The sequence below is a fragment of the Hydra viridissima genome, unplaced genomic scaffold (assembly GCF_058129835.1).
Source record: "Hydra viridissima isolate aposymbiotic clone 2 unplaced genomic scaffold, HvirCarnegie_v1 scaffold_3, whole genome shotgun sequence".
Lineage (NCBI taxonomy): Eukaryota > Metazoa > Cnidaria > Hydrozoa > Anthoathecata > Hydridae > Hydra > Hydra viridissima.
In genome coordinates, this window is record NW_028324302.1 from 20,569,384 (window position 1) to 20,594,805 (window position 25,422).

A 25,422-nucleotide genomic window follows, 5' to 3' on the forward strand; every position below is an offset into this window, starting at 1 on the left:
GACCGTGAAGCATGGTGGAGGCAATGTAATGGTCTGGGGGTGTTTTTCTGCTAACGGTCTAGATCCAATACATCGAAGCGATGGAATAATGGACCGTTTCATGTATAAAAATATCCTGAAAGATGTTATGCTACCTCATGCTGAATGGAATATGCCAATAAAATGGGTTTTTCAGCAAGACAACGATCCGAAACACACTGCAAAAGTAGAACCTGTCGGAGATCGTCAACCGCAGAACTAATCGTGAAGGTGTTCGTAATAAGGATCAACTGTTTGAAAAAATCCAAAAGGCCTTGGCAGCGATTCCACAAAGTTTCATTAATCACCTGATCGAATCTATGCCTCAAAGATGCAAGGCTGTGATCGACAACAAAGGATTCGCCACGAAATATTGATAGCGAAATACAGCTTGGTCAACATTTTGTCGAGTTGCACTTGTTTTGTCCAGAAGGAAATCAACTTTTTTTAATACTTTTGATTAATTTATTAATTTTCGTGTACAAATAATGAACTTTGTGATGAATAAAACTTGAAGAACTTTGTCTCTAAACAGTTACATAGTAATTTCTCTAAATTGAAAAAATGCAGCACTTTTATATAAAGAAACTAAATTAGCATTATTTGGTTGCAAATGTTTTGTCCAATACTGTATGTCGCCGATGTATCTTAAGTGAAGGATTATCCTAGCATATACGTTAAATTTTATTTTCAAGTTTGTTAGTATTTTTATTTCGACCTCTTAGTCATGGTTTTTTGAAGCAGGCTTTACCAGTCAGTTTTAGTTAGTGTTTCTGCCTGGTCTGCCACTTGTTTGTAAAAATCATAAAGTAATAACAGAATTATTACGTGTCTCACTACTTGAACTATTGGCTTTTATCAGTGCAGTTACCATAAATTTTCTGGTTGATACTGTGAAAACCGTTCCAAATATATATATATATATATATATATATATATATATATATATATATATATATATATATATATATATATATATATATATATATATATATATATATATACATATATATATATATATATACATTAGGGGTAGTCAATTTGAGGAAATTTTCAAATCTAAAATACCATACACTCTAGATTTGGGGCAAATGTTAAAAAAACAACTTCCTAAAAATTTCAGGTCCACTCTATCCTTACCCCCTAAGCACTTTTTTGGAAGAAAAATTCTCAAAAACCATCAAAAACAGCCGATTTTGCAGGTCCAGGGGAAAAGTATAATAAAAAACTTTAAAATTTTTTTTTTCTGGGATGTTAATTTTTACCTAAACATTTTAGCAAAAATACATGGTGTTGTAGTTTTTTTTAAAAAAAATTTTTTTTTTGTATTTAGGTTTGAAAAAATTACAATACTTGATAACATACTTACCGTATTGTTACTGACAAAGGATTATAACTAGATATCCAAAATATATGCTTTTTACTTTTTTAGTTAAAATGTAAATCTACAATAAAATTTGTTTTTTTTTTTTGTTTTTTTTTATTTTGTTGTTTACGCGATTACTCAGGTTTACAGTTTGCTCACAAGCTAATTGTGTTTGTTACTTGTAATCATACGCTTAACATATACTTTCAGAATGTTTTCAACTTAATGAAATAAATTACAATTTTACGAAATTAGAAATATCAGCACTCAGTAAAAAGGTAATATTTTAAGTATTAAAAAGGAAAGAAGGTTTTATAAAAAAAAATTTGTTTGAAATTTTAAAATATTTTATTTTTATAACAAAGTTTCCTTTCAGATTTTTGTTTTATATTCATTATGCGTTTTTATCATTTTTTCTGAGGATGATAATAATAATGTCCCTTGATTCTTTCAGCAGATTTGTCATAGTTGTATTTTTAAACTTAATGAAATTGATAAATTTCACGACTTTTACAAAGTCATTTCTCATGTTAGCGAGAATTTTATATTCTCATTCATCATACCAGCATGGCTTTTTTATATAATTCTTATTTTTATCGTATATCTGTTAATTGGCTCTGGTAGATCTGACCACTGTCATTTTAAAGTGCTTTAATCATCAGCCATCAGTTAAATCCGAGGAAAAAAATTTTACTCATTAGTTGATTTTCAAATGATTTGATAAATGAAAACTTTCTTAATAATTTTCGCTTAGAAAATAAATTTACGACAATATGAACTTTAATTTAACAAAAACGAGAAGTGTAATTTAAACACAAAAGTCGGAAATCAATATTCATTAAAATTTTTTAAATCGTTGTTTTTTATTTAGACTTCTATCCGAAATAAAAAGCTTTTTAACTAATTATTGAAAAATGATAAACATAGAACGTGTAGTTAAGTAACTTGTTTTTCTAGCCCCCAACTCACAAAATACCTTATAACCCCAATCAGATCGCCGATGAATCAAAATCCACTCAAAAATAAACGATTTCGTCTAAAATGGTACCTACTAGAAACTTTAAAGAAAATCATACAATTTTTGTGTTCTAATGAAAGCCTTTGACAAGTTTTAGAAATGACATAATGCATAGAGTTCTATTTGAAACAAATGCATATTCTAAAAGTTATTTTATTTAAATTGGTCTGGAAATACTCTGCGTTTCAAAAGTAAATTAACATAGCCTTGGTTTAAGATCAGTGTCTTGTATTCATACATTCTTTCTAAAGTTCATCAAAAGCATAACAACTTTGATCATCTGTAAGAAGAATGTAAATTCACATTTTTTTATGTTCATAGTAGGAATTCTAAAAAGATTTTATAATGATAACCATTGTAGTGAAGGATAAACATTGAAAGATTACCATTTAGGCCTTAATAGACAAAATGATTTGGACCAACTATTCTGACTTAATTACCAAGAATGCTCTAAAATGCTTTCTGAAGTCTGTTAAAAAGTAATTTGCTAAACCATAATATGTAACACGGAGATAATAAGATATCAGTTTACAATGTGGATCATCATATAAAATAGATTTAAAAATAGCCTTTAAAACAAAAAATAAACAAAAAATTTAAATATAGAAGCTTAAAGATTTTGGGCAAATGCCGCTCTTGAAATAATTTCGAAAGTGATGTTTTTGAAATTAACGCTCTAAAGTTTTTAAAAACTTATATAGCGTGATGGCGGCGTTTTTAATAATTAAATATTTTATTTGTCAGTTGTTTGTAGTAAGAAGCTGTAGTAAGGAATATAGATGAAGAAAAGTAGGCATGTTGATTTGTTGAACGAATTGTTGTAGATTAAGAATTCCAAATACAGGTTGGTGCACCGCAAAAACCGTACGAATGATGGCATACTCGTATTTTCTCATGGACAATATATTTTTACAAATTTATATTTACAAATTTTCTTAATACTTTTTATTACTACTACGATAAATAACTCCTTCCAGAGGGCTGCTGAAAATTATTTATGATTGGTTTCTACTTTTTACCATGTCAAAAATTCACTGTTTTTTCGATGCGCACCTCAAAAACCACATCAACAAAAATTCAAATAAAACTTTTTCCAAACAAGTTTAAGCTTCAGGATTTGTTTTGCGGTAGTTGTATTTTATTCTGAGTTGATTTTATTTGTGATTTTAAACTTATTTTTTTATTTAGCATGTTATTCGCTACAAAACCCACATCATACGCACCCCAAAAACCACATTAGTTTTTCTTTACTACCCAATAATTATTCTTAAAATTGTATATATATATTAAATATTCTTGTTATACATAACTATACCACATGTAGCAGTTTTATCAAGTTTACTTGTATTTGCTATAAATTACTGTCAAAGCAACTTATGTATATATATTTTGTTTGCTATACAGAAATAAAAAATAAAAAATATTTTCAAAATGACAACAAAGTTTACTTTACGTTTTGGAACAAGGTAAATAAACCCCACCAGATACAACAGGGGTTACACAACTATTTGAGCAATTAAATAAAAATAATCATCATGAATATAGAAAAGAAAGAGATGAAATGTTTGCTGAGGCAAATTCTCTAAACAAAGAATCATTCATGCTTATTCTAGCAAATATATGGGAAAATAATTCATGCTTATTCTAGCAAATATATGGGATAAATGGGCAAAAAAATCCACTCTCCTAAAAGCTGCAAAGCGAGTTGGTGTAACCAATGAAGCCTTGAGCATTGAATTTATGCAGCAGGACAAGTTTGATAGAGCAGATAATTGCATAGAGACTCCTGAAGAGGCATCAGTTTCACTCATGCAATCAACATTGACTTCCCCTGATTCATCATTTGTTGTCTCCCCTGATGGAAGAAGAGGATCAGCATTGTATTGGAATGAAAAGTTTGAAAGTGCTCAATTATTGATTAATGAGCTGCACAAGAAGAGCATTCAACTTGAGGAGATACCAGGATTTATGGCTATTAGAAAAGTAAAACCAAATCTATCTACCTGTTCAACACAAATAACTCAAGTTCATGGGTCGATGAAAGCTAAAGACATTTTGAGTTTATTTGCAAGGATTAATGAAAAGAAAGAACAAAAGGTTCAAACACAATTGCAAAATACAGAAAAAAAAGAAGTAAAGAAAGTCTTTATTAAATGTAAAGAGATATGTGTATGTACTGAAAATATTTGTAAAGTAGCAATTTTTAGGGAATGTTCAAATTGCCACAATATTTTAAAATCTCAGTGCAGCAAGTTAGCGTGTCGAGTTGAGGGCAACAAACCTGCAACGATTTTTCCTGCTGCAGCTTTGCAATAAACAGGGACAAATCCAAGGAAAAGTTTATTCAGTTCAAATAGAAATACATCAGAGAGGGACGAATAGTTTTTTTATAAAGAATTTTTTATTATTTTTGTTGTGGTTTTTGACTTTTAAGTTTATTTTCTAAATCCACCCCAAAAACCACATCACTATTAGGTTGAACTTGGCTCAAAAATGTAAAAAATAATACTGCAAAAGAATTTAACTTTATGATTATTATTGAAAAGGGCACTTTAGGGCTCATAAAAAAGTCAACTTTGCAAACTTTATCTGTTATTTACATGTTTTATGGTGTTTTTACTGAAATATTTGGTTTGAAAAACCAGAGAAATTTTTAGAAAAGGCTTAAAATAATCACTTAAAGCTATAAAATAGAAAAGCTGATTTATTTTTCTATTACCTTGAACATTTTAATGAAAAAACATCAAACATCTATACTTTTTAGGTGTAAATCGGACGACCTACATTCCAATAAGTAACAGTATGGTTTTTGGGGTGAAATAGTTTTTGCGGTGCATATACCTGTAGGACTGATTGGTAATAATAAAAATCCGAACGTCAGAGAGAATCCGCAAAATAAAAATTCGCTAATTGCAAATTAATTTTCTTATTAAGACATGTTTTATGTTTTACGATCGATACACGGTAGTTTCAAAGTGATACATTTTTGAAATTTTATTCTGGTGCAGTCAACAACTGCAAAATATGAAAAAATGTCCAGTTTTTCCCATTACTTTTTTCTGAAGCTCAACCATTCTAACTTGGATTTCTTTATGTTTGATGTTTCAAATTTCTTCTAAACCGTAGCGATTCTTTTTCAGAATTGACAGATACATATTATAAATTTCTTCTAAACCGTAGCGATTCTTTTTCAGAATTGACAGATACATATTATAAATTTTATTGTTGAGTCAAGATTTTCAACAAAAGTTTTTAAATCAAAAGGTAAAATATTTTTCCTGAAACGTTCAGTTTTTTAATCAGCTATATTATATTGAAGCAAATTTTCTGTAGCTGATTGTAAATTTTTTTGTTTTCTTCATTTTAATATCCTTTTTTTAAAGTTAATTCTGGGGACCGGTTTTTTTTTTCACACTTTTTATTCATCTTACATTACTACTATATTTAGATATTTTGTAAGCATGGACCATTTAACCAAGTTAAATCTTTTTTGTCAAATATTTGGAGAAGATACAATGAATGACTCAGTTGATGTGAATAAATATTCTGAAAGAATTGAGAATTCATTTTATGTAAACACTAGTATTGACAATAAAATAGTTCACCCACAAAAAATGTGTAGGAGATGCTAAACCATTTTGAGGAACATTGAAAAAGGTTCTAGTACCAGTGTTAAAGCAATCAACTGGTTGTCACCATGCGCAGACAAATGTTTTTGTTTCCTGAAAATTTCTGGGAGGAAAGTTAAAAAAATTAAAACCTGGTCAACCATGTGTCATGAAACAAAATCAAAAAAAATTTACCAGGCCGATCATAAATAGCTTAATTGGTAATATACCAAAACCAACATTGCGTTTAAATGCAATTGATATTGATCCTGTATCAAATTCATATTTAAAATTATGTATATGCAAGTTATGCAACAGCATCATGTACAAGCCACCTATACTAAAAGAGTGTCAACATTTGTTTTGCTCAGTGCGTTTGTTTAAGGAGATTGAAGGAAAGTTGGAAACAGGAGCAAAATGCTTTTTTTGTGAATAACATATTCCGTTAAATAAATTTTATATTCTGTTAGTGTAATATGTTGCAATAAGGAATGCAAATTTAAATATACAGTTAAAGAAAATGAGCATAAAATATTATATGAAGAAAATTGTATTGGTGATAAGTTATATCAGACTCAGATCCACAAAAAAAATACAATTGAATTTGATTCAACTCTTGCTGATGTATTTTTATTAAAAGAAAATGATGCTATACCATAGATTGTAGAAGATGCTGCATTGCATGTTATAAAGCAAAAGCTTGTTAACTCTGAATCAAACTTTTTTGCCTTCCCTTCTGGAGGACCAAGGGTAGGTGCATTTTAAGTATTACAGCATACAATTTTTGTATAATTTATATAATTTGTATAATTGTATGCATGTTTAATTTTTTTTATAAAGCTATTTGTATTAGAAGAACTATGACCCAAAGCATTTAAAAAATCTCATGCACCACTTGTGAATATACTTGATCAAGTTCTATGTGGTCTTAATGTTCAAAGGCAAGCTTATTATGGAAAATGTTTTATGGGGAACCTTGTTCATAAAATGTTGCAGGTTTTTTCATCCATATTTCTGCATACTCGTAAACATGAATTCTATAAATATCTTCTCAAATACATAAGTTCATAATTACATAAAGGTTTTTAAATACTAATTTTGTAAATGTGCCCTAAAATTATCTTTATTGATAAGCTAAACAGTGTCCTAGATCTTTGCAATTCAATACCTAAGATAGTAAGCTATCTTGGATTTATTGATACAGATGTTCATAATGAGGCAAAGGTCTTGAGTGAGAAATTTGTTGTTTTGTTCTACAGATATGCGACATGCTACAACTATGAATTCAAGTGAAATTATTAATAAGGATCCATTATCAGAATTACATGAAGTTACATTTTTTAAAAATATATTGTCTTGTATAATAGTATTCTTATTTAAATTACTCTTGTAAGGGTTATCGTAATTATTCTTTTATTTGTATTCTATGTTCTATTATTTATTTACTTTTTTGGAATTAGAAAGAGCCATTGAATAATTAATAAGTTACTTATGTAAAACATGGCCTAATGTGTCCATTACATCTAAAATGCATTTGTTGGAAAGTCATTGTGTTGATTTTATAAGAAATTGGGGTTTGGATCTTGATATTTATGGAGAGTAAGGTTTAGAAAGCATGCATGCTTAATTTAATAGTATGAACCTTTTGCCATATAAAAGGAGCACAACAACTAAAAAGTACTCTTTCTGAATATTACATCAAAAACTCCCCTGAAGCTTTCAAAATCAGACCAAGCATTAAAAAAAGAAAAGCTTTTTGAAATTTTTCAGATGAATTGTGTAAACAAAACATAACATAACTTAATTTCAATGATTTTTTTTAAAGAAATTTTAGTTATATATATTATATATTGTATATTTCCAAATGATTTAAATAAAAATGGTTTATTTTTTGAATTTCAATTGCTGGTATTAGAACAGCAAAGAATATTTCATTTGATTAATTCAATATATTTTAGTTTTTATTCTTTACGTTTTACTTCTTGATCAGTAACCATTACAAAACAGAAATTTTTGGGAAAAAATTTATTTTTTTTAACGAAAAAAATTCTAAAAATGTATAGAAAAAAAAGTAACCGGTTCTTCAAAATTTGACAAACTCTTTAAAAACCTTTTAACACTTTCTTTTAAACATTCCAGATTTTCTCAAAAAATTTATTAAAGTACTTATTTATGAAGAATTACTGACTTCCTTAAACTTCATACCGAAAAAATAGGCAAAGTTCTAGATCTTATAAAAGTTTGAGAAATTCTTTTGTTTTTGTTTTCTCTCTTGAAAGCTAGTAATAGTAAACACTTATAAGAAAAATAATAATTTTAAGATGCCATTTTTATAAAAAGATATATTAAATTAAGTTATTAGAGCAAGGCTTTTTTGCGTTTTGCACGCTTTATTATAAATCTAACCAAAAACTTTTTTTTTACTGTGCATGCCCACAATAAAGTTCCATTACAAAACTGCCCTGTATATGATCTGCAAAATAAGTCAGATTGACTTTTTTTCTTTTGGTCACTTCATCAAAATCTGAAATCTGGCAAATACATGTATGTATTTATCTTTTCTGATAAACTTTAAAGTGCTTTTACGCATTCTTTTGATCTAAGTTACCTTCTTCATCTTAGAACTTTGTGTCCACTCAGTGCAATGAAGTTACTTTATTTCATGTCAATATTAACATGTGTTCAAGGACGTAAAGAAAAAGAAGGAAATCTAAAAGGTATGCTGTTATATATATTTTAATAGATTATTAGATATAGATTTTTGTGGGAGCTGCCAAATTTTTGCAGTAACATTCATCCAAAAGGCATGCATTAAAACAATTTAAATTAAATGGTTCTTTAAAGATGATCTATGTATACTACTGCTAAATGATTTAAACTGCATTTGTGTTAAAATTATGATAAATCAAGTATTGAACTAAAATTATTTTTATTTAAAAATTAACTGTTCCTATGACTTTAGTTTGTAATAAAGTTTACATAATAAAGGTGTTTTTATGTTGTTTGCTATTGCTTTCTACAACCTTATACTTTAGCAATATGCAATAAGTTTTGGTCTATGGGTATCTTAAATACATTTACTTGAGACCAATAGTTTTGTGTTCATTGCAAAAACTAGTTTTTTCTGAAACTCAATTTAACATTATTGTATTAAAGTTTTGATGTGCTAACAGCTCGGGTTAAAATTTCAATAATATTTGCTCTCAGTACTCTTTTTGTCCATTTCATGACCTCTAGGAATAACTTTTGAAAGATAATTATATTTTGGACTAGAAGTGATGAAAGGTTTCTGTAACTTATTTAAGCAGGTTACTAATAATGGATATGTCAATTAAATTGATTATCTCAAAGTCACTTTATTGTATTTTTAACATTCTTTTTTTTTTTTTTTTTTAGAAAAGAATAAGCAGCCAGTTTTGACCACTATTATTGATGAGCCATTTGGTATATATTAATATTCTTCATTTACAAAAACTATTTTATTTTTTTTAACAATCTTGTGTAAATTAAAAATCTAACTAACATTGTTAACAATAAACTAAGATTGTATAAACTTGAAAATTTTTTAATAATTATTAGATGAAGAACAAAAAATATATTTTAAATTAATTACCTAAAAAGTTATAATCAACATAGATTTTATAATTAAAGTGAAGGACTGTCATTAACTTTTTGTCAGGAATTTTCATGGTAATGAATAATCATAGTCATTAACATAATAAATTATAAAACATCTTGACTAGAAGAAATCTTTCTTATAAGGTCCTTTGTAAGACGTCTCTCAGCCCAATATCACTTTACCTAATGGATATTAGTTGGGGATGATTGGTAAAAAAAAAGGTAATTGTTGGAATTAGGCAGAGGTAACCTTTGACTAGGCCCCAACAAGGATATGTCACCACCTCACAACAGTAGCAACAAGCCTCTCTGGCACAAAAACTATGTATATAATTTACTTTCCTTGTTTTATCATTTAAAAATTGAACTTTGTCAAATTTTTTTAATTCACATAATACAAATATGTTTAACCTGTTCAAAAACCATTTTCGATCTGGCGCAACTCAAGTTTGATTGGCTATATGACCTAAAAAAAGTATTAAGAGCACAAAAAAGATTTAGGTTTTATTTTAACTTTGAAGTTTTACATTAGAAAAAATTTCTACTATATATTTTATTCAAAGTGTTACCCATTGTTAGCTATGACATTTCCCCATCTTTCAGACAGTATATGGATTCCACATTGATTTTCTACTTTTGAGGTGATCCAACAATCAACCTAATTTTTGGCTTTTGTAAAAAGTGATGAGATGCTCTGCCACGCTATGAATCATTGACCAGAGCAATTGGTAACTGGAAGGAGCAATATATGGTAAATACTGCAGGTGGGGTACAACATCCTACTGAAGTGCCTCTAAAGTGTCCTTCACAATATTTGCAACATGTGGCAGAGCATTTTCCTGATGTCAAAATTTTCACTCTTAAAACCCAAAAACAATTCATGCTTTGATAGAGTTTTTGATTGCAGTTTCATAGTCTGCCATCTTAATCTGTGGTACTAAAACAGGAAAAGGTTTGAGAAGTTTTTCAAAAATACATATGTAGAGGTCTTCTTTTACAAAATCATTAGGACACACAGAAAGGCATGAAACTCTACTGAAATATTGAAAATCTGAATACCATGAATGATTGCTGGAACCACATGAAATGTTGCACAAACTAAAAGGATAGTGGTTTCTGAAAAAAACCAGACCAATTATTTACATTAATAGTTTGTGAAATATATAATAGCTGGGATTTAAAACAATGAAAAATGACAATTAGTAGTCTGTGGAAAGTAACATTTAATAGTCCAATTAAAGTAAAAAGGTGTATTATTAATAGTTAGTACAAACATTTTTAAAGTATATCATTTTAGTTTTGATATGAACTCATAAATTTTAATAAATATTGTTCATGGTGAATTTTTTAATCTCTGTTGATTTGATATATATAACTTCAATTGCTGTTCTAATTTTTAACAGTGTAGAGGATCATAAAAACTTGTTCCACACAGTATAAGCAACATATTTGTTTTGATACATAAGGGTTTTTTTTAGGCAATCCCTATGCATTATTTTATTTCCCCATTTTACATTGAAATAAGTTATAGCTTTCCCTGGATTTCCCTGACAGATATGTAAGCAATGTTGAAGAACAAAAGAGCAAAGCTAACTCATCCTCAAACTCTATAAGGTTTCTGTACATGTCACATTCAGTTTTTCTGTGTTCTATTTTGCTTTTTTAAAAAATAATTTTTTGAAAAATCTGATTGTAAATGATTCTATACCAACAAGGAATGGTAAGATTCAATTCTAAGTAGTTTAGATTAGTAAAAAATTTAGTTCTCTCAAACTGTTCTATTTTTATTTGGTTACAGTGTATAACAAATTCAGTTCTAAAAAATTTTACTCAAGAAGTATTTGATGCTAAATTAATTGGCTGTGATAATTAATTTTTTTGAATCATTATATTGTAATGAAATATTTAATATTTTACAGATTATAAATAGCCATTAGCCAATACCATTCAAGGACATTTTAACTCATTTGATTCTTGCTCTGTGCGCCACTAAAATATGTATATAAATATATATTACTCTCCATTTGTAAAACATTGTTATTTCATAAGCATTTACTCATTGGTTTTTAAAATATATAAGGTTTTTACTATATACTGTGTTTTTGTTTTCTCAATGCTTACTTTATTTGTGGTTTTGATCAATTCAAAAGATAACTAAAATCTATATAGTTGTTATGAAAGTAACCCAATAAGCATTCACCTGTTTTGTTTGAAAACAAAATATGGTAAGAAGAATTACTGTACATCTTAGTGAACATCTAGGTGTCTAAGTTGTTAACTGAAAAATGAAGTTTATTTGTTTACAATTAATTTAAAAGTTTTTTGGTTCTTGTAACAGAGATCTTTTTTTGCCTGTTTTCTCCAATCATCTACAAGTTTTGCTATTGGGTTTAAATTGATCTTTAATCCTCTGAATGCTTATCCATCTTGAGTTAAGTAATTAAACTGAAGAATGAAAGATTTTTTTTTCTTGTAATCATTTTTTTACAATTGTGAAAACTGGCTGATTGGGAAATTTTCTCAATTATTTAATATCTTGGGTTGTATCCAAAAAAAAAGTATCCAAAAGCATATTGGGCCTTATTATACCTGTATTTTAAGAATTCTTAACATTTGATAAAGAAATTTATGTTAATTTGTAAAGAAATTGGATTTTCTGAACTAAAAAAATCAGTTGAATAATAGTGTGAAAGCAAGAAATAACCCTCATAAATGTAAAATTTAATGCCAACAACAAATAAAGACTCCTTAATTCTAAAGGAGTTAACTATGCATCATTATAAAGCCACTTTTGAATGGGTTTATGAATCTTAGTAATTCCACAATGTGATTAAATTGCCCACTTAAAATTAGTCTTAAAGCTAAAAATGCACATAGTTTATTCAATAGGTTTGTTTCCTATTGATCATGCAAAGATAATCACAATGAATAATGCAGTATGTGCTTATTTCAAGCTTTTAAAAATAATAAGAACAATAGCTAATTTTTAGTGAGTCAGCCATTGGCAAGTTTTATATGGTAAAACTGTTATAATTAAACATCTATTGATAAAGTTCCCACAAAAGAAATTTTGCTTATTGGCATGGACACTATCAATAGTTAAACAAATTTAAATTGATAAAAAATGAGTACTCAATCTACTTGGATATTGAATGACACCCTGTACCTTTTAAGGGAGGGGCAAAATTAAAAATATCAAGGTGTTGTAATATGATTGGTTCATCTGTTAGAGCTCATAACAAAGCTGCACAAGTTTCTAAAGAAAAAAAAATAAATGGAAAAGTAACAAGATTGTTTGAAAAGTAGAAAAAAGTAGCTGTAGCAGCTCTTAAAGAACAAATTTGATTAAAATAATAATAATAATAACTAGTTATTAATGAGAACAAGTATGAGAGATTGAATATGTTAAGTGGCAACAGATCTAGCTACTTGTTGAAATTCAGAATGTGTAACATTTTAAGTTGCTGTTCCCCATATCTCTTTAGTTGCAAATTGTGAAAAGTGAATGGCTTATATGAAAGGGGTTGAAATAGTTTTTAAAATACCTCTGTCAGTGATTAATATCCAATCAATTGAATTCCTTTGTGTAATAATTTTTTCTATTTTTGTTATAAATATTTTACACTTCTTTTGTATTATTCTTATAGTTTTCACATAATGCATGTTCTTTTTAAAGCTATTTTTTATTTGTTTAGGATTAATCCATGTGTACATATTACTTTAATTCTTCCATACCTCACAATAATGTAATGTCCCTGAAAAAACATATTTTCTTTTTTAAAACACTAAAATAGATTATTCCAAATCATTAAGAATGAAGTGATTTTACAATATTTATAAAAGTTTTTTAAATAGATAAATAAGATAAATTAAATGTTTTTAAATAAAATTAATGTTTTTTCTTTATTTTTTAGAAAAGACCAAAAGCATTGAGGAAATCAACTTAGAACATGGTAAATATTTTTTTTGTCTTTATTTAGGTAGATAAGCAGAGCTGAATGAAAATTTAATTCTATTGTTCTGTTTTCAAACGAAAGATAGATTTTTTGGTATGCATTCAATTGGGTGAGAGGCTTCTAATAAGCAAAAACATGTAAACTGTATCTTAATAAACTCATAAAAATATAGAGAAATGAATCTTCTTTTGCTAGGATTACAAACCACAATCTTTTGATATTTGTCTGCTACTAAATAAGAATTGTTGTCATGAAACTTCAAGATTTTAACTAGTAGACTGCTTTGTTTTAATGGGTCTTTTATTGATATTTTAAAAGCTTAGATTTCTGTTTAATTGATAATGGTATTTTGACTTTGAAGTAGCAATTTCATGCCAAAAAAGCAAATTTTTATATCTTTTTTCAGTTTTAATACCAAAAAGTATTTTTTTATCAGCTTAGATTTGTGTTTCTGTTTTTCTTAAACAACTTTTCTTGATGGTTTAATTGATTGTTTTAACTTGAGGTTACCATTAGCCTTATATTTTGCAATATTTTTTTAGGAAGGTTCAGCGATATAATACTTTCAGAAGGTAAATATTTACTTTTTATGAGTATATTTATGTGATATCTCTCTTTCATTTAACTTTTATTGGCTGATGTGGTAAAAAAGTGAAATTTTTTAAGCTTTTAGTAAAAGTTGTAATTAGCTTATTAGAAATTGGCAACTTATAAAGCATCTGAATTATGCCTCAAAAGCAAAAGCATTCTGGAACTGGACTCTTTTTTTTGTTAACTGGACTCTTTTTTTTGTTTATAGAAAATGGTTTACTTATGTGAAAGTAATGCAGTACAGTTTTGAGATCCTTTGCTATCTACATTATTTTCTAAATAGAATTTTCATTAGCTAAGAAGAAATTCTTCTGGAAAAAGTTAATTAATACACTTTACATTCTACAGTCAGATTTAAATAAGAATGAACACTTTTTACCCAATGTGCAAAGTGTATAATACAAATATATGTAAGTCAACATCTGCTTTATCAAATGCCACTTATAACTAATGCTGCTTACAATGTTTGTTTGTATGTATGTATATTTGTATGTATGTGTGCATATGTAAAGAAAATTTATGTATTAAGATTTGCTCAATGTGTTTTAGATTATTTTTCTAATGAGTTGTTCTTGCTTAACAAGAACTCCTTTCTTTAAAGGTAAGATTTAGTAGTATATACCTGTATAAACCAGTATATACCTATTATACCTAAAGCTTAAGCTACTTCCTTAAATTTTTTATTTACTTTGATTATCTTTAGAAACCAATTTTAAATAACAAAGTTAGATTTTGCTTAATCTTTGGGAAATGCATAAATAAAGTTTTTTATAAAGAGTTTTAGTAAATTTTATTTATACCACGTGTGTGTTTGGTTGGTGAGTGTTTTAAGTTAACACTAATCTTATAGAGTTCCTTGGTTAAGCTTTAAGCCAAATATTGAGCTTATATATCATTTTAGGTTAATAGTTTAATCAACCCTATTAGCTATCCGACTGATAGTTGACTGTTAACCAATAAAACTATTTCTCTGAAATAAATTATTTTCCCAAATTTTAATTATTGAAGACTGGTTTATAATTTCAAAAAGACAAAGCCTACTTTCATCCAACAGCAATATTTTTTCATTTTCTTTTATTTTGAACAGTTTACATCACAGAGTGTTGGTAAATCATTTATTATTTTTATTTAGAAAACAAACGAGGATTGGTGTCTTTATGGAAGGATAACAAATTAAAACCACGAGTGCCATATGTTGTGAAAACTGAAGCCAAACATAGTATGTGATGATGAAGAAGATGGTAATGATGTAAATAATGATGCTAATGGTTATAATTTTATATATTTTTTTTGATTTTTTAGATTATTCAACAGTTATTGAAGAATCTATTCGTGCTATGAATTCTTATATGTCTCCATGTGGACATGATGTATGGGTTAAAAAAGAAAAAAAGGATTTTTCATATGTTGAATTCATCACAACATTAAATGATGGGTAAGTATTTTTTTTTTTTTTTTTATGTGATGTATATATCATTGACGGACATGTGAAGTTTAAGTTTTTTTAGTAGTAAATATTTCCAGTTAAAAACGTTAATTTTTTTTGTAATGCACAATGGTTACAATTTTTGTTTCATAATTAGTTGCTGGAGCTCTGTTGGGAAAAAGGGAGGTCGTCAGCAAATTGCTATAGGGTATGGGTGCAACACTAAAGGTGATTAATTACAAATATAAAAGAATGTTATATGTTTCAAGTCATACAAATAACTTTTTATTGAGTTCAGTTTACTTTTTTTTTTTAAAAATGGCCTACTTGCATCTACTTGCATTTGTTCACTTTAACAATGCAAACGAAGTTTAACAACTCTGTTTTTCATGTGAAATATATAGTCCTGGGAATCAAAAGAAACTAAAGCATATTTTTTAGTGTAAATTAGATATTTGCGTTGCAAATGGGTATTTCCATAGGATTACAAAAATATGTTATTACAAGAAGGTGCAATAGTTTTATTTTTTTTTATAAATAGGTAAAAGTTAGTTTTTATGAATAGGTAAAGATCAGTCATAATTTTTATGTATTTTTTTTTGTTAGTTCACATTTAAACTTGTTAACATTCCAGTTTTAAAAACAATTTTACACAACCATTGTCAAATTTTAGTTAAGTTATTTTGTCACAAAATTTAGTTAATTTTTATTTGAACAATTTTATGTGTGAACACCAAAATTCCCTTAATTAAAGTTTTTTTCACATTTATAATAAAAACATTAACTGTAGGAAAAGTTGCTTTTTAAAATGAATCAAGATGGAAATTCTTATCAATCAAGCAAGACAGTATATCAACTAAAGTTCTGCTGTTCAACTTTGACAAGCAAAATCGTACCTCTGGAGCTGATTACAGGCCAATCAAATGCCCTAAAGTCATTTGACAAAGAAAAGGTACCAATCTCATAATGAGGAGTCACCTTGAAAGATATCACATCAATCTTGAACCAAGTTACAAAAAAAAGAGACTCCAAGGAAAAGAAAAAATGACTTGGAAACTGAAGAACATGCATCAGCAGTCAAGGAAGCAGAAGAATATGAAAAACAATAAGATGTGTACATTAGTACACAGGATACTTCACTGCAGCCTCATATCATAAAAAGAAAAATGATGGCTGAAGATTTATCATTGAAGCCTATTTTTGCATTTATAGAGATGAAACTAACCTTGTTCAATTGCAGCTAGCTAGAGTTTGATCAAGTCCTAATGGAAATACTCATCTGTGCCACCTTACCCTTCAGCTTTGTTAAGAATGAAGAATTCCAAAAATGGGCTTTAAATCTACAAAAGTTTTCTATCAAGAGCGTAGGAACTTTTCCAGGAATAAACTTCCTGTTTTCCACAGTAATGACTCAAGCACTAAATCAAAAAAGTTTTCAATCAAAAGAATATTATTGTGGGTTGTGTTCCTTTCAAGGGAAACCACGCAAGTGCTGCAAACTCAAAAGAACTTGAAAAAATCATTGAAGAGATTCCAAGTTTCTTCCAGATGCAGTATGAGTTGAAGTATATGATTTAGGAGTGAGTTAACCAACAGTAATTTCTTTGTTGGTCATCAACTTAATCTGATTGTGTACAAAGCAGTGGAGTCTAAAAAACCAACTATATTTGCTTAAGCCCTTGAGTCATTCAAAATCTTGTTGACACATGTCAACCACAGAAACAATGAATTGTTGCTGCAAGGAAATGGGAGTTTCATATGTGAAGCCAATTACCCCTGTTGCAACAAAATGGACCTCAAATACCTTAATTGGTGAAGTCCATACTTTGTCTCCAAGTTGCTCTGAAGACCATTAAGGAAGAAGATCCAACTACTTCACTTAGTTGCAGAGTTCCTACATTAGATGACTTTGAAACAATGACTCTCATATTGTCAACACTGGAAGAAATCTAAAATCATCTTATCCAACCTTCTGATTGTTCCAAAGTGATTTCTTAGTTGTAGAACCTGTTTGCAACTCTCTGAAATTCTCAAGAAACTGACTAGCAAGAAGTTGACATTCTTAACAGCTTTTGAAGACAAAATTGAGAAAATGCTTCCTTAATTTGGATGCAGTAATTTTGCCTTTACTGTTGGAAATCTTCTTCATCCATTCTAGAAGGTGCCTTACTGAAGACGTTGGGCATGTACTATAATATCAAGAACCAAAAATATTGAAGAAAACCCTTCTAAATTGGCATTTTCGGATCAAGTTCAGCATCATGAACCTGTCATCTTGGAGTAAGTAATATATTTTGCTGTCTTATAACCAGGTATCCAAAAGCCAAATATTTTCATTTTCTGGTAATCATATTTTCTTTGGTAATTTTTAGGTTTTCTGGTGAGGCCAATTTATTCTAGAAATCAAAGTCAAAGACCAGCATCAACTATTTGACATGAACTAGTGGATAAATGCTGAAGATAATTTGCCTCTTACTTGCTTAGTACGTCAAAAAAATATTTTGATTTACTGCAACCTGAGCAAAAATTTGTTTTGTGCAAGTGATCAAATTGTCAATGATCGCAGAAGCCATCTAGACCCTGAAAATCTGGATATGATTGTTTACCTCCAACAGAACTTGAAATAAATTAACCAATGAAAATCTTACTGAAAACTGATAAAGTAAAATCTTTGTGCTAATAGAAATAACTTTTTCTTTGTATTTACTTTCTCAGAAATATACTTATTAAAATGATCATTTCTTCAGCATAAGTTGCAAATTTGTCTGTTAATGACCTTTTACCTCAGACTTTTTGTAATTACGCTATCTTTCAGAGTTGTTACTTAAAATTTTTATGTGTTAAAAAGATGTTCAGAATTTGACATCTCTTAACTAGGACATTTCTTAACTTGGAAAATTTTTTTCATAATAGAGATATCCTTAGTTTAAATGTACATTTAAATGGAGATATCTTTAGTTTAAATGTGCATTTTAAGAATAATCTGAGCTGATCATCGACTCGTATAAAATTCTTATTTTTTTACTTCTGATTCCCTATCTCATTTGTTTTTAAGCAGCTTCTTGAAACTGTTAGTTTTGAAAACACTTGTGATTGTCATGTAATTTCATATATTTGTTAATTAACTTCTGAGTAAAACTATGCATTAAAGTTAAGAAACTGCAAGTTTATATTTAGAGTTTAGATAAGGTGGGTTTACAATAAATACTATATAAATAAAAAAAGAAAAATAATTAAACAATGCTCTTTTATGTATCAGTAATACCAATATTAGAATCCTTACTTTCTTCTGTCTCATTTTTAATTCTTAGTATTTCTAAGTTACTTAAACTGGAAGTTTGATTGCCACTTAGCTTACTGGTTTCAAGCCATTTCTTTTTATCTTCACTATTTCAGTATTTTCATATCATTTCAAGTCAAATCAAGTTGTAGCAAAAGAATGTTTAAAGCAGATTTTGCATGTGAAGTTTTATTTTTATAATAAGAAAAACACTAAAAATAGTTTGATGGTATGTATTCATGAAAAAGTTCTTCATTCAAGAAAGTTGTAACATGACATCTAAACTAGAACTTAACTTTTTTTTTGTATTTTTCTTCCATTTTTTTGTTTAGGAATTATTCTGCATGAAATGCTGCATGCTATGGGTTTCCTACATGAGCATCAGCGCTGTGATCGTGACAGTTACATTGAAATTGTGAAGCCAAACATTGCTAAACCAAGTAATTTTTTTCAGTTTGTTATTTGTAACAATTGAATTTGCAAAATTTTGCAACTAGTTCTTCATTTTTTTAAATTTATTTTTCAAAAAAAACATAAACAATTGACTGCATGCTTCAGGATGATAAACAGGCCTAAAATTTATTGATTGTTTTTTTAATTTGGATTGCCAGACCTGAGTTTCTTAAAACTCATCTTCAATGGTTAGGCTTATATTGTTTGCAATCATGCTGTTTTGATCTGAAGGCATAAAGTATGTTCAATGTCCTGTGGAATAATGAATCTTTTTAAAAAACTCATAATAACTATTTTTATCATTAAGTTATTTTTAACCTTACATTAGAAAAAATTATGAATACTGTAAATATTTAATATTAAAAATGTAGCAACCCATGATCCTCAAAAGCAATTTGCCTGCAAGTATTATGTGACTCAGACACATTATTCTTCAGTAAGAATTTTATGTTAATGATGTTAATTTTTTATTATTTTTTTTTCTAATATTTTCTTAATGCTAAAAAAGAAATTTCTTTTTTGCAAGATTGTAATATGAGGAAATTTTGTTAAAAAAATGATAAATGAAATTATTTAACAATTACTGCTGTTCTTTAACTTATATTTAACTTAAAATTTAAAATTTAGATGTTAAGTGTTGATATTATACATCTGTATTAAAAAATACATATATAAGTTTTAATCTTTAGCCATATGATGTTTTCTCAATAATGCACTATGATTTGTGGGCTTTTGCACATAAAAAAAAACGCACTGCAAACACTAAAACAATTAAATTAAAGCCAGCATTTATGAACTTGACAAAAGATATGGAAGAGCTAATTGGTAAAATAGGCAGAATGAGTGACACAGACAAACAAGAGGTTAATACAATGTATGGGTGCATTGGTATGTGAATGCTATGAAATCTTTTTTTTTTTTTTCCTATTTCTTTTATTAGAGAATGGTGTAAGCTAAATTTGGCTCCTTTTTTTTTTGTATGTGTAGCAAACTTATGCAATATATCTCAAAGATCAGTTGTTATTAATTTTAACAAGATTGATGTGAAGTGAATGATGTGAGTTAAATATTATAAACATTATATTTTAGCTCCTACATGTGTTGTTTCTTGTAATGGTACAAATACTTGTGCTGGTAAGTTTTTATTTTTTTTAACAATGAAACTTTTTCATTTTTTCTGTTAAAGGTATTGAACCTGTACATTGTTTGCTAACTAAAGAAATCTTAAGTTTTATAGAATTTCAATTTTTAAGTTATTGTTTTCACCAATTCATTGAAAAAACCCAAGATTAAGTTATAAACAATATCCATTCTCATATCTGATTGGTCATATCTGGTTGGTTATATTTGATTGGTTATATCTGATTGAGATATTGTGGTGACTGCTTGTTTATAACTATTTTTTTTTTTAAACATGGGTCAAAATCTTTGTAATAGTCATAATTAAAGATGTCCATTTTCTTAATTTGATTAATGATTAAATAATTGCCTCAAAGAAAAAACAGATTGAGGTATTTTTTTTTGCACTTTTTTTTTTTGTTAAGCTTCTTTATTAAAAATTTGTTCATTAAAAGTCTACATTCTCTTTTGTATTTTAACTCTTTTTCAATTTCATTGTTTAATTTTAATGAAATCTTGGTAATATTTATTACAAATTAAATCTTTTTGATATATTTGTAAATAAACCTTCATTTAGCACTTCCGCCAACTCCAAATAATAAAATGCTAGCTCAAGGTACCTTTAAATTAACATTATGTTTTTTTTGTTTTTTTTACTATTTTTTCTGCCTGATGACATGAAATTATTCCCTTTTAATTAGGTAATTATCCTAGTAAATGTTTTAACATTGAAGTTTTATTTTGGTACTATATTTTTTGCAGCAATAATCATTAAAGAACCAACTTATGTGTTTCCTGGCAAAATGATTGCAAGTATAAAAATGCTTGAAAAAGAATTCCATGTTTTTCTTAAAATTCATCCGAATAATTTTGCTAAAAAGTTGCACAATGTCATTCACTTAACTGTTGGTTCTAAGAAAAATAATCGCGGCATAGATGTTCTTGGAGTGTGGTTTTCTGAAGATGGTGATGGTAGTTTGAAAATCACTGTACCGACAAAAGAGAAATTTTTTATAGCCAACCCTGTTCCTCAAGAAGAATGGTGTACAATTGATATTCGGCAAGAGCAAGAGAACAGAAAATACATTTATACTATTAAAGTTAATGCAAAAACTGTTTATTCTAAAGAAAATATGAAGCCTCAAATATTTCAAAATGTACAAGTTTATGGTTCAAATCCTTGGGATCTGGTGCAAGATACATTCATATCAAGCATGTTTATTATAAATGGAAAGAAAGGTATCGGGTTTTTTTTCTTCTTTTTTTTTTCAGTTTTCTTTTTCTAAAAACAAAAAGAAAAAAAAGGAAATGTTATGTGCTCTTTTATCTACTTGTTGGGAGAAATTCATTTAGTTCCTAAACGTTTAGCAATATAATGTTATTAGTCACAGGCAATTTTTCTGAATTTGCAAGATGTAGTTAATATACATAGTGATTTCCCTTTTTAGAAAAGGGAAATCACTATGTATATTATCTACATCTTTTTACATCGTTTTTATGGTTTCATAATTTGTTTAAGTGATTTCATCTAGAAAACTTTTATTTTTACACAATATCTATTTAATAGCCACTAACTTTCAAATTATTTTTCATTAATATTGATAAAGTTTATCTTTTTCTTTGTGTTTCCTTTGTTTGTCTTCAGATTGCAAACAAATTTTAATTGAATTCATCTAAAAACTTGATATTATTCTAATAATTTTTTTAAACATGTATAAATTTTCTTCATTATTGCATTTAGATACACCAACTTCAATTGACCTTACGATCAATCCAACAGGTAAATATATTTAATCAGACATTCAAAGTTAAGGTTTATGATTATTGTTGATAAAGTGTTTTGTTAACAATGAGCATAACCTTATTTTAACCATTTCATTCAGAAATATTTTATGTTCAATGTGAATTTCTTTTTCTTTTAACTAAATTTTATTTAAATAAAAAAGTTCTTTGAGTTATTTTAAGGAACTCAAAACTACAATGTTCTATTTGTTTTTACTGTATGCTATTTTTTAATTTTAGATAAAGTTGCTGCACTATCAAAAAAAGAGCTGTGCGAGAACGAGGTCATTGCAACAATGGCTGTTTTAGAAAAAGCATACACTGTGTCCTTCAAACTAAAACCTCTTTCATACTCCCAAGAATGGGAAAGTGTTCTCCATTTAAGTAAAGGTCAAAATTATGGTGAATGTGGTAATCGAAATCCAGCTGTTTTTTTTCATAAAGATGGTTCTGGTAGACTAGCTATCTTTTCTGCCATTAATGGAAATTGTAATTCAGAGTTTATTACAAAGAAGCCCCTTCCTCTCGATGAATGGTCGAGCATTAAAATATCGCAGCAATTAGCCAACGGTGTCTATATGTACATTATTGATATTAATGATGAAAATGTATATCAGATAAAAAATAATGATCCCAGAAATTATAAAGGTGTGAAGGTTTACATTTCGGATCCCTGGTATACTTCACATGACGGTGACATAAAAGAGTTATACGTTTACAACGGAAAAGGTTGTTTTTTTAATTAGCTTTGTTGAAAATAAGTTTCTCACTGCAACTTTTTTTTTTTCTTTTTTTTAAATTAAGATGGTCTTTTTGCAATAATTAGCAATTTCAATTACTGGAAATAAAGGGGATGGGTGGGGGTGTTTGTGCTGCTGATTTGTGTTCAAGAAAGTTAAGAGAAACGTTGAACTCTTGTGTTAAAAAACAGATACTCAATGGGTAAAAGTAAATAAATTTTGTTGCATAAACTTAAAATTTTTTTTTATTCATTTTTACTTTTTTTCAATTATTCTCTACAGCGAACTTCGATGCTGCAACACAACCTAGAGGTATGGCTATATTAGTAACTACATCGAAATTTTTCATTAAGATTTCTATGAACACTAAGGGGTCGGTATTATCCCATATGAAATAGCTTCTTACCTATATTAGATAAATTTGACGATGCGACTGAACGAAAGTTAAAAGATAACGGTCTGGTTGCAACTATGAGCGTCTTAAATTCGACTTTTTCAATGGCCTTCAAGCTGAAGCCAATTTCCTATTCAAAAGGAAAACATAGTGTTTTTCATTTCATGCAAGATCAATATGTTGTTCAAATAGCTAATCAGAGAGTTGCGGCTTGGTTTCATGAGGATGGATCAGGAAAACTGGTATTTGCCGCTGGCTTTACCAATAATGAAACGAAGATAACGGAGTACGTAACAAAGGATCCTCTCCCTTTAAACACATGGTCATCTATCAAAATATCTCGAAGCGAATCATCGTTAAAGTATAGGAAATCCTATGATTACACCATTTATATAAACAATAAAACTGTTTTTACCGCCCCCACGGACACTGCTGAAACTTTTGAGTTCGTGAGAGTATATTTTAGTGATCCGTGGAATATGGCTCAAGATGGCTTCGTAAAAGATATCCAAATATTCAACGGTAAAATCGTCAAACTGTTCATATAAAACTTTGTGTTCATAATATATATGAGTTTTGATTTTACATCTTTACTTTTTAACAAGTAATAAAGAGTTCTCATATCCTCATATTTATATTCTCTATTGTGTGTTTCTATCCTATAAAAATTACGAAAGAAAGATCTCAACGTTTTTTCTTTAATGAGAATCATACTTTTCGATGGAATATTATGAATAATCTTTTCTATTTAGATTAAAGGGCTGTGATCGTTTTGTGTAAGTGGAAATTGGGAAACTTAACCTTCAGTTGTGAATTGGTTAAAAGATTCAAAACCTTAATAAAAGACTTTATTATTCAAAAATGCAAAATATATTTAAACTGTTTTTAACCATAAGTTGTTGTTTATCCATTCATGTGCGAATATTTTATCTTAAAACATAGTGCATATAAGTTCCTAGGTACAGAAATATCAAATACCACCATTAGGGGTTAAAATCGTAACTCGCGCAAATTTGGTGTGAAAGGAAATGGAATATTATGCACGATGTGGTGCAGCTTTTTTTAGCAATTTCTTTTTAAAGGGTGAATATACGATAAATAATCTCGTAAAAGCTAATAAATTATTTTATAGTGAAATTGTAATATAGCAGTGAAAATTATATCAAGAAGAAAGGTCTTTACAAAGCCTGAAATTTTAGAACACCTTTTCACATTGTTGCTGTGTCAGGATGACCAGATATGCTAAAGCAGTGTTAAATCCTATCACATCCTATCCATGTCAATTGTTCCGTTTTGTCAAATATAAATGTCATCTATATGTGGGTCATAGATCGATGAACATTTGTACATCCAATTAAGACTATACAAATCTTATGTTTAGGGCTGTAAATCCTGGCTCGTGTTCGTGAACGGCTCGGTGATCGGCTCGACAAGAGCTCGTTCATGTTCGGCTCGAATGGTAAACGAGTCGGGCTTGAACAAAAAATTAGGCACGTTTATTAAACGAGCCGAGCTTGAACATCATAGGCTCGTTCATATAGGCTTGATTAAAGCTCGAATATATATATATATATATATATATATATATATATATATATATATATATATATATATATATATATATAATAATATATATGTAATAAATAAAATTGTGATATTATATATATTAGTATATAATAAAAATATAGTGTTAGTGTAACCATATGAGATATGGCCCATATAACTCTTATTACACTAAATAATTGATTAAAATAAATAATTTAATTACGTGAGGCTGCTATTGACTATTGTCATTTGTCAACAGGCCCAATATGTTTTAGACCATTTTTAATGGATTTAAGTGTGTACAAATTATGTAAAACAGAAAAGTAAATATATAAAAATTTTTTTTCAATTTCTTTTCACAATGATTTTGTTGAAGGAGCCATTTTTTAACTTGTAGAGAGGTATTTTTTCAAGTTGCACAACTAAATGTTTCGTGATAATATATTGAATGTTTGTTTATTTACTCTGCTATTTAATCAGGTGAAGTCGTGAATTATTGTTTTTGTTA

At 28.1% G+C, this 25,422-nt stretch overlaps 2 protein-coding genes and 1 pseudogene across 3 annotated transcripts in view; 2 read left to right on the top strand and 1 right to left on the bottom strand.

Moving 5' to 3' along the window:
• Positions 1-25,422, bottom strand: part of LOC145180677 (uncharacterized) — an 83,942-nt gene that overhangs the window by 27,345 nt on the left and 31,175 nt on the right. Inside the window, exons 20-22 of the mRNA XM_090082091.1 lie at positions 6,206-6,279; positions 2,843-2,971; positions 1,388-1,434 (exon numbers count right to left, since the gene is read on the bottom strand). Coding sequence (XP_089938217.1) covers positions 1,388-1,434; positions 2,843-2,971; positions 6,206-6,279 — 250 coding nt within the window. The remainder of the gene's footprint in view (positions 1-1,387; positions 1,435-2,842; positions 2,972-6,205; positions 6,280-25,422) is intronic.
• On the top strand, positions 3,921-4,814 carry LOC149891385 (uncharacterized). The gene has a single exon (XM_090081719.1). The coding sequence runs from the start codon at positions 4,038-4,040 to the stop codon at positions 4,716-4,718; it is 681 nt and encodes a 226-aa protein (XP_089937845.1). The 5' UTR covers positions 3,921-4,037; the 3' UTR covers positions 4,719-4,814.
• LOC149891386 (uncharacterized) lies at positions 5,528-24,258 on the top strand (annotated as a pseudogene). The gene is made up of 20 exons (XR_016450701.1): positions 5,528-5,666; positions 5,851-6,760; positions 8,633-8,727; positions 9,407-9,454; positions 13,543-13,581; positions 14,127-14,156; positions 15,308-15,394; positions 15,478-15,610; positions 15,759-15,829; positions 19,214-19,321; positions 19,706-19,770; positions 20,024-20,222; positions 20,424-20,468; positions 21,031-21,069; positions 21,216-21,692; positions 22,195-22,233; positions 22,476-22,964; positions 23,258-23,287; positions 23,391-23,891; positions 24,122-24,258. The product of XR_016450701.1 is annotated as an uncharacterized LOC149891386 (transcript).